Below are 13,675 nucleotides of genomic sequence, written 5' to 3' on the forward strand. Positions count from 1 at the left end.
ATGGCGTCAGCGTCTGCTTCTGGTGAGGGCTTCAAGAAACCACTCATGGTGGAAGGAGAGCAGACTTCACATGGCAAGAGAGGAAGGAAGAGAGTAGGAAGGTACCCGGCTCTTTTAAACAGCCACATCATTAGTGAACTAAGAGTGAGAAATCACTTATTATCTTGAGGTGGCATCAGGCCATTCATGAGGGATCTACCCACATGATGCAAACACCTCCAACTAGGCCCCACCTCCATCACTGGGGATCAGATTTCTCTTTTTTATTTTTATTTTTTTTTTTGAGACAGAGTTTCCCTCTTGTTTGAATTTGGAAGTTTCCTTCTTTTTTCTTTTTTTTTTTTTTGACACATAGTCTCCCTGTCGCCCAGGCTGGAATGCAGTGGCGTGATCTTGGCTCACTGCAGGCTCTGCCCCCCGGGGTTCATGCCATTCTCCTGCCTCAGCCTCCCGAGTAGCTGGGACTACAGGCTCCTGCCACCTCGCCCGGCTAATTTTTTGTATTTTTAGTAGAGGAGGGGTTTCACCGTGTTAGCCAGGGTGGTCTCGATCTCCTGACCTCATGATCCACCCACCTCGGCCTCCCAACCTTCTTTTTCTATACTCTGGAAATTTTCCTAGCATTTGAATTATTTAATTTTTAAAAGTTTAGAAGAATTTTCTGTGGAACTGTCTGAGGCTGGTGCTTTTCTTGGGTAGGTGGCTAGTCTTTTTTTATAATTACAATTTTCTCTATGGAAATTGGTTTATTTTTGCTTAAATCTTTCTAATTTTTTTCTATTTTTAACTCATTATTATTTTTTTTTGAGACAGAGTCTCGCTCTGTTGCCCAGGCTGGAGTGCAGTGGCGGGATCTTGGCTCACTGCAAGCTCAGCCTGCTGGGTTAACACCATTCTCCTGCCTCAGTCTCCAGAGTAGCTGGGACTACAGGCGCCCGCCACTGCGCCCAGCTAATTTTTTGTATTTTTAGTAGAGACGGGGTTTCACTGTGGTCTCAATCTCCTGACCTCGTGATCCACACACCTCGGCCTCCCAAAGTGCTAGGATTACAGGCGTGAGCCACCGTGCCTGGCCGAACTCATTACTTTCTGATTGTTTATTAATACCTTCATTCTTTTAAATTTATCCTATTGTTTTTCTGTCTTTGAATCAGAGGCTTTATTATTCTCATTTTTCTAAATTAATACATGTTTTTACAGCCATGAACTGTCTTATGAGCATCACTTTAGGTTATGCCATAGATTCTGACATACACTTGTCTTTGGTATTCATGGGGGATTGGTTCCAGGACCCCCGCTCAGATACCAGATCCATGGATGCTCAAATTCATTATATAAAATGGTATAGCATTTACATATACTGCACACATATCCTACCATATATTTTATTTCTAGATTATTTGCAATACCTAATACAAAGTAAATGCTACATAAATAGTTGTTATACTAAATTGTTTAGGGAATGACAAAAAAACTGAATATGTACAGACAAAAACCATCCTTTTTTTTTTCTCTCAAATATTTTCAATCCTTTGTTGGTTGAATCCTCAGATGCAGAACCCATGAATATGAAGGTCTGTATAATGTTTTCTAGAAAAAATATGCAATTTTAATTTGTCTTTACCCATCTGACCCAAGGTTGCTGATATAGTTTGGGTATTTGTTCTCTCCAAATCTCGTGTTGAAATCCAATCCCCATGCCAAGCACGGTGGTTCACGCCTGTAATCCCAGCACTTTGGGAGGCAAAGGCTGGTGATACCTGAGGTCAGGAGTTCGAGACCAGCCTGTCCAACATAGCAAAACCCCATCTCTACTAAAAAAAAAAAATACAAAAGTTAGCCGGGTGTGGTGGCGCATGCTTGTAATCCCAGTTACTCTGGAGGCTGAGGTAGGAGAATCACTTGAACCTGGGAGGCAGAGGTTGCAGTGAGCTGAGATCGCATCATTGTACTCCAGCCCAGGGGACAGAGCAAGACTCCATCTCAAAAAAAAAAAAAAAAATTAAAAAAATAGAAATAATACAAACCTTTTAATATTTCTTATATATAAAGGAGAAAAACCCTTTGTTTACTTGTATAGTTACTGAAAAGATACTTGACAAAATTGAAGCCTCTCCTTTATAAGAACATTTAACAAAATAGTAGTTAACAGATACTTCCTTAGTAGGTAGAACAGAGTAGTCAGAAAACTTAAAAATAAGAACATTTATTTGTCTTAACTACTCTCATGGGAAAAAATGAGACCATTCACTAAGGTAGTGGGAGATAAAGTGAATAAACATTGGCTTTCACATATATAAATGGGGTCATTTAGAAGATACAGTGGAAGGCCCCATTAGAGTAGAAACATGAAAGTTTAAATAGGAATAAACTCAAGAAATGTGCAAATTTATGAGGAAACTTTAAAACAAGGCTAAAGGACAGAAGAGTAGATTTGATTGAATGCAAAAAAAAAAATAGTATGTTTTTGGCTAGGGAGACAATATCCTAAAAAGGTCATTTCTCCTGTTGTCGATTTGTGAATTTAATGTCATGTTTTTTTTCAGCAATACCAATAGCATTTTTCCCTTGGAACAAGACAGTGTGATCTCAGAAAGTCCCGAAATAGCCTCAAATACACATGGGAATTTAGTGTGTGATAAAGTTGGTGTATTAGTCCATTTTCACACTGCTATAAAGAATTGTCCGAGACTTGGTAATTTGTAAAGGAAACAGGTTTAATTGACTCACAGTTCAGCATGGCTGGGGAGGCCTCCAGAAACTTAAAATCATGGCAAAGGCAAGGGGAAGCAAGGCACCTTCTTCACAAGGCAGCAGGAGGGAGAAGTACGAGTAAAGGGGGAAGAGCCCCTTATAAAACCATCAGATCTCATGAGAACTCACTATCACAAGAATAGCATGGGGGAAGGCCCCCCCTCCCCACCCATGACTCAGTTACCTTCACCTGGTCTCTCCTTGACATGTGGGGATTATGGGGATTACAATTGAAGATGAGATTTGGTTGAGGACACAAAGCCTAACCATAAAGGGGGACTTTCTGATAAAAGGTATTAGGACAACTGATAGCCATTTGATAAATTAGTACCTTACTTTACATACCAAGAAAAAGTCCACATAGATCAAAGATTTTAAATGTTTAAAAGAAATATAAAAAGCACATTTACAAAATATGAGTGATTCCTTTATAACCATGGGATAGGAAGGTTTTTGTAATTAAGACTCAAAAGTCCAGAAGCCTTGAAAGAAAAGATTCACAGATTCAAATACATACAAAAGGCTGGGCATGGTGGCTCACGCCTGTAATCGCAGCACTTTGGGAGGCCGAGGCAGGTGGATCACCTGAGGCCAGGAGTTTTGAGACCAGCCTGGCCAACATGGCAAAACCCCGTCTCTACTAAAAATATAAAAATTAGCTGGATGTGTTGGGGGCATGCCTATAATCCCAGCTACTCGGGAGGCTGAGGAAGGAGAATCACTTGAACGCCGGAAGTGGAGGTTGCAGTGAGCCGAAATCGTGCCACTGCACTCCAGCCTGCATGACAGGAGCAAAAAGGAGTGCAAATTAAACCTCTAGTGAATTAACATTTTTTGTATTTCATATTTATAGAAATAAAAACACATTGATGGTGAGGTTGTTGAGAAACAGGTATATTGCTGGTGGGCATACAAAATGGTACCCCTGTATAAGGGTAAATGCATCTGTAACTACCCATCTTATCCTTTGTTCCAGCAGTTCAATTCTGGGAATCTGACCTACAGATACAGCAACAGAACACATTTGAAGTAATGTACGAACAAGATTATTCACTGTGGTATTGTTTGTAAAAACACAAGGTTGGAAGCAGTCCAAGTGTAGTTAAAGAGGAAGAGTTCAGTTAAAAATTAGACAAGAAATCATTGACAAAGATATACATTTATAAAAGTCTTAACCCAATAGATTATTTTGCATAATCAAAATCCAAAGTAAAACTACAATGAGAAACCATTTTATACCTATTAAATATTTTAAAATTTAATTCTAACAAGATTAGGTAAAGTTAATATTCACATGAAATTAGTAGAGCTGCTTCTGAAAGTGGAATGGTAGTTCATGTCAAGAGCTATGGTAAAAATTGGCATTTCATTATCCTAAGGGAGTGATTAAAAAGAATAATTAGGCTGGGCGCAGTGGCTCACGCCTGTAATCCCAGCACTTGGGAGGCCGAGGCGGGCGGATCACGAGGTCAGGAGATCGAGACCATCCTGGCTAACACAGTGAAACCCGGTCTCTACTAAAAATACAAAAAAATTAGCCAGGCGCAGTGGTGGGCGTCTGTAGTCCCAGCTACTGGGGAGGCTGAGGCAGGAGAATGGCGTGAACCCAGGAGGCGGAGCTTGCAGTGAACCGAGATGGTGCCATTGCACTCTAACCTGGGCAACAGAGCGAGACTCCGTCTCAAAAAAAAAAAAAAGAATAATTAAGGCTGAGTGTGGCGGCTTACACCTGTAATCCCCAGCACTTTGGCAAGATTGCTTGAGTACACAAGTGCAAAAGCAGCCTGGGCAACATAGCAAGACCCTATCTCTGCCAAAAAAAAAAAAAGTGAAATAAAAAAAAAAATCTACTGGTGTGAAACTGCTAAATCCAGCAGAGATTCCTACTCCGGCTTCAAGATCAGCCCCATGTCTTGGTGGTTGATTTGAACCCTTGATTCTCGGTAGGCCCGAGTTGAGGGGTCCCTTGTCACACAAGTATTTCCACAGCATGCTTGTTTTTCACGTTGTTACGTAGTCTTTATAATCTGCTTGCGCTGACTTTTTTCTGAAGTATAATAGAAATACAGAAAAAGCCTACCAATCGTAAATATATAGCTCAAGTTTTCACAAAATGTACACACTAATCACCACCCAAAATGGACTTTTCTTAGCATCCCAAAAATCCCTTTTGTGCCCTGTGCCCAGTCACTACTTCCTTTCCTACCCAAAGAGACACACTACTGACTTCTAATCCCAAAGCTTCATTAGTTGTAGTAATCTCTTTAATTGCCAAATAATAAGCTTTTTTCTGTTTTGAGACAGTTTGGCTCTTGTTGCCCAGGCTGGAGTGCAATGGTGCGATCTCGGCTCACCGCAACCTCCGCCTCCTGGGTTCAAACGATTCTCCTGCCTCAGCCTCCCTAGTAGCTGGGATTACAGGCATGTGCCACGATGCCCAGCTAATTTTGTATTTTTAGTAGAGACAGGGTTTCTCAGTGATGGTCAGGCTGGTCTCGAACTCCCAGCCTCAGGTGATCTGCTCGCCTTGACCCCCTGAAGTGCTGGGATTACAGGTGTGACCCACCACACCTGGCCAATAATAAACTTTTGTATGAATATGCTGTGCCCTCTTTAATTTTGGTTATTGGAATTGTTTCAATTTTCTCATTGTAAGACATTATATTATTTAGTGCTATAATAGTGTGATAGTATTTAATATAGTGAAAACCTACAAGTGATTCATCTTACTGTTCAGTTACCAGACTCTTTCAAGATAATGGGTGGTTCCCTGTGTAGATTTATAGTCTTTATCCCTAGTCCTTAGCTGAGTGCTCTACAGAGTATAAGGTGAATATGAACTTGTCGAGTAATTAACACCTATGAAGAGAACAAACATATGAAGTCTTTCAGTGAAATCCCACTCATTTTATTTCTTTAAAGTGTGCTTGCATTGTGGTAAATGGAAAGATTTATCAGTTATGTATCCCACCCTCAATAAATGTGGAAAAGGAGTGCGACGGCAGTTATCTGCCACTCAGATTGACTTTCAGGGTGGCTGTGGCATAAGAAATCTGACTTGTTTTTTCCTGCCTGGTGTTGTCATATCTCTCAGAAGTTGTTAAATTCTTCGTTTCAACAGTCAATGGCAGTAATCCTGAAGGTGAAGATCCTGAGAGGGAACCTGTAGAAAATGAAGATTATAGAGAAAAGTCTTCAGATGATGATGAAATGGATTCTTCCTTGGTCTCTCAGCAGCCTCCAGATAATCAGGAAAAGGAAAGACTAAATACCTCCATTCCACAAAAAAGGAAAATGAGAAATCTGTTAGTTACCATTGAGAATGATACTCCTCCAGAGGATCTCTCAAAATATGTAGACATCAGTATTATTGCACTTACTCGAAATCGGAGGACAAGGAGATGGTACACTTGTCCACTGTGTGGTAAACAGTTTAATGAAAGTTCTTACCTCATTTCCCACCAGAGGACCCACACTGGAGAAAAACCCTATGACTGTAGTCACTGTGGGAAAAGCTTCAATCATAAAACAAACCTCAATAAACATGAGCGAATTCATACAGGAGAGAAACCTTATTCCTGTTCTCAGTGTGGAAAAAACTTCCGTCAGAATTCTCATCGGAGTCGTCATGAAGGAATCCATATAAGGGAGAAGATATTTAAGTGTCCAGAATGTGGGAAAACCTTCCCAAAGAATGAGGAGTTTGTGCTTCATCTGCAGAGTCATGAGGCTGAGAGACCATATGGTTGCAAAAAATGTGGGAGAAGATTTGGTCGGCTGTCAAACTGTACCCGGCATGAGAAAACCCACTCAGCCTGTAAGACCCGAAAGCAGAAGTAATACTGGGAAAGGGGTCTGATGGTGCTGCCTCAACCTGAGAGCTTTCATAAGTAGTTCTGAATTCCCAAGCTGTCTAAAAAGATATAAATATGTAAAAACCTCATTATTGCCAAAATTGGATAAATGCCCATCTTAGCTAAAACCTCAAATTGCTAGAAAATTCACAGGGAAGAAAACATTTCAAGGGCTATACCTCAGCATCTAGGCTTTTTGGACTAAGGAGCTTTCCTTTTTGAAGTTACATGATAATGTACAGGTCACAGATCCCCTTTCCCAACACTTTGAAGATGAATCTGGAGTCTGCTTACTTGCAAGGCAAAGAGTGACTCGTGTCTATTGAAAGTATATCCATTTTCCCCGCACATGGTGATTCATACTTGAGAAATAGTGTAAAGATGCTTATCTGGAACTGTGTTCTGGTGAAAGAACCAAACTTCTGGCTCGTTGAGCCAACAGCTTCTGATAGCAATTCATATAACCCTCTAAGAACACCTGTTTATTAAGTCTTGAGTGTTGAAAGGAATTGTTTACTTTGGAATATAGGAAAACAATTGAATGTCAGACTTTCATTTGTATGTGGTCTAAATTTGCAATCAATTTCAATAATATTTGCAATTTGTGATAAAATTGACTTTTACAGATTCCTTTTCACAACACGATTTAAGTGTCTTACTGTTCTTACTGTATTTTGTTCAGCTGTTGATCTCTCTAGCAGCCGTCTCATGCCTCTCCCTTGCTAAAAGAAGTTTGGATTACTCAGGCAGGGCCATCCAGCCCCACCACTAGAAAAGCTCTTCAGAATCTTATCCCTCTCTTGAGCCCAGATCTCATGTGCTAGGAAGGAAACCCCAAGACCCAGAGAGGAGGGGTCAACCTGGAGGCAGGAAAAAGTTGGCTTGGATCCATGTCTCATCAATAACCTTACCATATGCTTAGGTCCCCTCTATGCTGTCATCAGACCTTTGGCAATAGGGTGGTCACTACCTCACAAGGCAAAGTGTCGTATAATTAGAAATTACGTCTCTAGTGGTTAGCTCACATTGCCCCTCAAGAGACAGGTTTCCAGGTGTCTTCATTGTAGTGGGTATTCATTGTCTTCAGCCTCTTGATATCCATACCTTCCTGTCCTCTGCCTAGAAGCAAGGCCAGCGGTGCCTTTACGGGACTGATCCTGTGGTGCGTTTTAGGGATTCTTGATCAGTTTTGCTTGCTTTAGGTTTCTGAAAGTTATACATTGATGTTTTGATTGGAATAAAGAAATCCTGTAAGCTATTTGGGAAAAATTATAGTTTATGTTTCCCATCCAGAAACATGCCTTTCTGTTTATTAGAATATTATATTTCTGTGAAAATTTTTCTAATTTTCTTCACTTGTTTTACACAATTTTGTTATTGTAGTTTTTTCCATTATATTTTTATAGTTGATTATTGCTTTTACATGGGAAAGTTATTTTTAATTATATATTTGTATAACTAGTCACCTCACTGAATGTTGTTAATTTTCAATAGTTTCTTGGTTTAGTTCTGTTACAACTTTTGGTAAAATGACACCATCTACAAAGAATAGTTTTTTTCTTGCCTTCTGCCTATTGGTCTTTTTTGTTTTGTTTGTTGTTATTAACATGTAATTCTGAGGTTTCTTGTTTTGGCACAAAGCAGTCTGAAAGAAGGACATTCTATGATACAGTTCAGTCCTGAATCATAATTTAAAAACAACAAATCCTCCACAACAGAGAAAAGCCACAGAAAAACTGTCTTTACCAACATTGCATTTCAAGTCAACAGTAAGTACCCTGTAAAGCCAGCAAAGCCAACAAAACTGGCTGCCCACAACATTCGCTTATTTGAAAGTCTGGCCAGTGCACTAGGACTGGGATCCCAAACTGTGTTTCTGGAGTCGACAGGCTGTTACCATGTGCAGGGGACCTGCCCGTGCACCCAGAAAAGTAGCTGCCAGGCAGTGAGTGGTGAGAGAGAGTCTCTACTCACTCACTCTTTGGTACCCCTGCCCAGAGTCAGGTATTTTATCAGTCCTCATGCAGCCATTGGCACAGTACCTGAGACAGTTAATTTTTTCTTTGAGACTGGCTCTGTTGCTAAGGCTGGAGTGGGGTGATCTTGGCTCGCTGCAACCTCCCACCTGCTAGGCTCAAGCGATCTTCCTGCTTCAACCTCTTGAGTAGCTTTTTGTTTAAGTGTAGGTGGGCCACCACAACCCACACCATCTCATGTGCAGGGGAGCTGCCCATGCATCCAGAAAAGCTGCCAGGCAGTGAGTGGTGAGAGAGAGTCTCCACTCACTCACTCTTTGGCACCCCTGCCCAGAGTCGGGTGTTATATCAGTTCTCATGAAGCCGTGGCACAGTACCTGAGACACTTTTTTGTTTAGTTGAGGCTGGCTCTGTTGCTAAGGCTAGAGTGGGGCGATCTTGGCTCACTGCAACCTCCGTCTCCTAGGCTCAAGGAATCCTCCTGCCTCAGCCTCCTGAGTAGCTTTTTGTTTTTTTAAGTGTAGGTGGGTGAAGCCACCACAACCCACACCGTCTCCTGGACTGAGGAGGTGCCCACAGTCAGGGTTGCCGTCAATCAGCACCCAGTGTCCCAGAGGCCGGGACATGGGCCGCAGGGTTTCCTTCTGCACTAGTGAGGCCGGGTGGGACTGAGAGGAGCGCCCCGACCGGGACCAGGGACTGCCCCCTAACGCGAGAACCCCTGGGAAGTTGTTGGATGAGTAAGTTCTCTTACCTAAGGAGCCTGATCAGTGAAATTGAAAAAGTAAACAATAGTCAATAGTTTCCCAATATAGCAGTAGAGTGAGAGTTGGAAAATGTAACAGACCAAAGATCCAATTGCGGTAGTAACTACAGAAAATAGGCCAGGCGCAGTGGCTCACGCCTATAATCCCAGCACTTTGGGAGGCCCAGGCAGGCAGATCATGAGGTCAGGAGATCGAGACCATCCTGGCTAACACAGTGAAATCCTAATTAGCCAGGCATAGGTGGTGCACGCCTGTAGTCCCAGCTACTCGGGAGGCTGAGGCAGGAGAATGGCGTGAACCCGGGAGGTGGAGCTTGCAGTGAGCTGAGATCACGCCACTGCAGTCCAGCCTGGGCGACAGAGCAAGACTCTGTCTCAAAAAAAAACAAAGAAAATATTAATCCTCTGAAGACGCAGCACTAGGCTCACAGCCCCTAGAGTTTCCTGGAGCTAGAGGGGACAGAGGTCCAGAATCTCTCGCACATGTGTACGTGGCAACAAACTGACAGCACCAGGAACCAAAGGATTCTATAAGAGTGTTACAAGGTGGGACAAGAGGGCTCTGGAGAAGTGGGGTTGCAACCACTCAGACCAGATTATGAGCTTAGGAAGGAGGATGTTCTAGTAACAAGACAGGAACAGACCATTTTTAGATAATGAAACGAGTGGCTGAAATACATGAAAAGATGTTCAGACTTACATAATCTAAGAATTATAAATTGAAAGAACAAGATACCATTTTAGGTGTATCAAATGAGCAGAGGGAGGCCGGGCATGGTGGCTTATGCCTGTAATCCCAGCACTTTGGGAAGCTGAATCAGGAGGATGGCTTGAGGCCAGGAGTTCAAGACCAGCCTGGGCAACATAGTCAGACCCTGTCTACAAAAAAAAAAAAAAAAAAAAAAGATTTGGTTGAGTGCAGTGGCTCATGCCTGTAATCCCAGCACTTTGGGAGGCCAAGGCAGGTGGATCACCTGAGGTCAGGAGTTCAAGACCAGCCTGGCCAACATGGTGAAACCCCATCTCTACTAATAATACAAAAAGTAGCCAAGTGCAGTGGCAGGCATCTGTAGTCCCAGCTACTCAGGAGGCTGAGGAAGGAGGATTGCTCGAACCTGGGAAGCGGAGTTGCAGTGAGCCGAGATTGTGCCACTACACTCTAGCCTGGGCTATAGAGTGAGATACTGTCTCAAAAAACGATTATTTTTAAAATCTAAAAAACAATATCAAGACGGCATGGTGGCATGTGCGTGTAGTCCCAGCTACTCTGGAAGCTGAGGTGGGAGGAGTTCTTGAATCCAGGAGTTAGAGACCAGCCTGGGCAACTTACTGAGACCACATCTCTTTTTTTTTTTTTAAGAAACAGGGTCTCACTCTGTTGCCCAGACTGGAGTACAGAGCTGTGATCATAGCTCACTACCGCCCTGAACTCCTAGACTCAAGAGATCCTTCCGCCTAACTCTCCCAAGTATCTGGGACTACAGGGACATGCCACCTCACCCAGCTAATTTTTTTATTTTTATTTTTGTAGAAACGGGGTCTTGCTATGTTGTCCATGATGGCCTCAAATTCCTGTGCCCAAGTGATCCTCCTGCCTTGGCCTTCCAAAGTGCTGGGCTCATCTCTTTAAAAAAAAAAAAAAAAAATCAGAGTAAATGGGAGGTTGACTCCAGCATGACTGTGTGAGAGTGCCTGTAGTCCCACGTACTTGGGAGGCTGAGGCAGGAGAATCTCTTGAACCCACAGTGAGGGGAGATCCAGCCTGGGTAACAGAGCAAGACTCCATCTCAAAAAAAAAAAAAAAGACAAGTGAATATAACTTCAAAGAAATGCGGACATCATTAAGTGCACCAAATACACACACTGGGAGTACCAGAAGAAGAGAGAAAGGAGAGGAAAAGATTTTGGAAAAATAATGGCTAAAAATTTCCCAAATTTATTTATTTATTTTTTGAGATGGAGTCTCACTCTGTCGCTCAGGCTGGAGTGCAGTGGCGAGATCTTGGCTCACTGCAAGCTCCGCCTCCCGGGTTCATGCCATTATTCTGCTTCAGCCTCCCGAGTAGCTGGGACTACAGGCACCTGCCATCATGCCTGGCTAATTTTTTTGTATTTTTAGCAGAGATGGGGTTTCACCTGGTTAGCCAGGATGGTCTTGATTTCCTGACCTCGTGATTCGCCTGCGTTGGCCTCATAAAGTGCTGGGATTACAGGCTTGAGCCACTGAGCCCGGCCTCAAATTTATTAAAACATAATAATCTATACAAACAGGAAGCTTAGTAAACTTCAAGTAAGATAAACACAAAGAGACCCACAAACAGATGCATCATAGTAAAAATGCTGAATGTTGGCCAGGCGTGTGGCTCATACCTGTAATCCCAGCACTTTGGGAGGCCGAGGTGGGCGGATCACAGGGTCAGGAAATCGAGACCATCCTAGCTAACATAGTGAAACCCCGTCTCAGTAATACAAAAAAAAAAAAAAAATTAGCCGGGCGTGGTGGCCAGCGCCTGCAGTCCCAGCTACTTGGGAGCCTGAAGCGGGAGAATAGCGTGAACCCAGGAGGTGGAGCTTGCAGTGAGCGGAGATGGCAAGACTGCACTCTAGCCTGGGCAACAGAGCGAGACTCCTTCTCAAAAAAAAAAAAAAAAAGAAAAGAAAAAGAAAAAAAAGAAATGCTGAATGTTAAAGACAAGGAGAAAATAACCAGTTTCATAATTGGTCAGTTTTGTTATTTTCTGCAATCACTTTCTTTTTCTTTTTTTTTTTGAGACAGAGTCTCAGTCTGTCACCCAGGCTGGAGTGCAGTGGCATGATCTCGGCTCACTGCAACCTCTGCCTCCCAGGGTCAATCAATTCTCCTGCCTCAGCCTCCCCAGTAGCTGGGATTATAGGCACCACGCCACCACACCCAGCTAATTTTTGTATTTTTAGTAGAGACAGGGTTTTACCATATTGCCCAGGCTGGTCTCAAACTCCTGACCTGAGGTAATCCGCCCACCTCAGCCTCCCAAAGTGCTACAATTACAGGCATGAGCCAGTGCGCCTGGCCTACAAATAAAATTCAAATCACGCTCTTAAATAGTAAATTTCCTTTATGTTTTAATTTAGAAATAGAATTATTAGTAAGAATCTTTTGCTAGAGAACTTGGTGGAGACAAAGTATTAAGATAAAATTGTGGACACTATGTAGTGATTTAGAAAAGCTTTATTATAAAATGAAAGGCGAAGAACCAGGATATAAATCAGCATCTAAATAAAAATATATGTGTGCATTGACACAGAACAGAGTGTAAAAAAATAGAAGTAGTTGATTGATATGGCTGGATATTTGGGACTGTGGAAGATATTTTTCTTGTTTAGCTTACGCATATTCCTGCTGTAATGTGTGATACATAAAGCTTAGATAAGAAAATAAAAGTAGCTCAAATGAGTGGCAGAATTAGGGCTTTCTGAAACTCTAAATAAATCCTCCCTTCAGCCGGGCACGGTGGCTCACGCCTGTAATCCCAGCACTTTGGGAGGCCGAGGCTGGCAGATCTCGAGGTCAGGAGATCGAGACAATCCTGGCTAACACAGTGACAACCCATCTCTACTAAAAATAACAAAAATTAGCCAGGCGTGGTGACACGCACCTGTAATCCCAGCTACTCAGGAGGCTGAATCAGGAGAATCACTTCAACCTGGAAGGCAGAGGTTGCGGTGAGCCGAGATCTCGCCACTGCACTCCAGCCTGGGCAATAGAGCAAGACTCTGTCTCACAAAAAAAAAAAAAAAAAGGAAAAAGAAAATGTTTGAGATGAACGGTAGTCTGATTCTAAGGGAGGTTTTCTCCAGGAGAACCCAGGATGCTGTGATTTTTGAACTCTAGACCCCTAAGATGGACATCTTTGGGGATGTCCCTGCAACTCACATGGTTTACCCTTTTCTTGGGATAGAGCTTCCTAATCTGCATAGGCACAGTGTGGTGGAGCCCCAGGAGTCATGTTTATAGCACCTCCTCTTCACCATAGCTGGTTGAAGCAGAGTATTTGGAATCAGGATTGAGCAAAGCCATTGCTACATGCTTGGCTAGAATGTGTAAATCCAATCACCTTCTCCCTGTCCCATTCTTTTTTTTTTTGAGACGGAGTTTCACTCTGTCATCAGGCTGGAGTTCAGTGGTTCGATCTCGACTCTGCAACCTCCACCTCCCAGGTTCAAGAGATTCTCCTGCCTCAGCCTCGCAAGTAGCTGGGACTACAGGCACGCGCCACCGTGCCCAGCTAATTTTTGTATTTTTAGTACAGACGGGGTTTCAACTTGTTGGCCAGGATGGTCTCGAT

General features: G+C 42.7%; 1 protein-coding gene across 4 annotated transcripts in view; it reads left to right on the forward strand.

Annotated features, from left to right (window-relative positions):
• The window catches only part of ZNF200 (zinc finger protein 200), a 32,540-nt gene that overhangs the window by 4,985 nt on the left and 13,880 nt on the right, over positions 1-13,675 (forward strand). For 3 of the 4 annotated variants that reach the window (XM_003269204.2, XM_030798538.1, XM_030798539.1), the window contains exon 5: positions 5,876-8,154. The exons of the other annotated variant lie outside the window; for it this stretch is intronic. In XM_003269204.2, the coding sequence (XP_003269252.2) occupies positions 5,876-6,594 (719 nt within the window). In that variant the 3' untranslated portion in view covers positions 6,595-8,154. Of the gene's footprint in view, positions 1-5,875; positions 8,155-13,675 lie in introns of those variants that run through there. 4 annotated transcript variants of the gene reach the window in all.

The sequence above is a fragment of the Nomascus leucogenys genome, chromosome 18, assembly GCF_006542625.1.
Source record: "Nomascus leucogenys isolate Asia chromosome 18, Asia_NLE_v1, whole genome shotgun sequence".
In the NCBI taxonomy this organism is placed as follows: Eukaryota; Metazoa; Chordata; class Mammalia; order Primates; family Hylobatidae; genus Nomascus; species Nomascus leucogenys.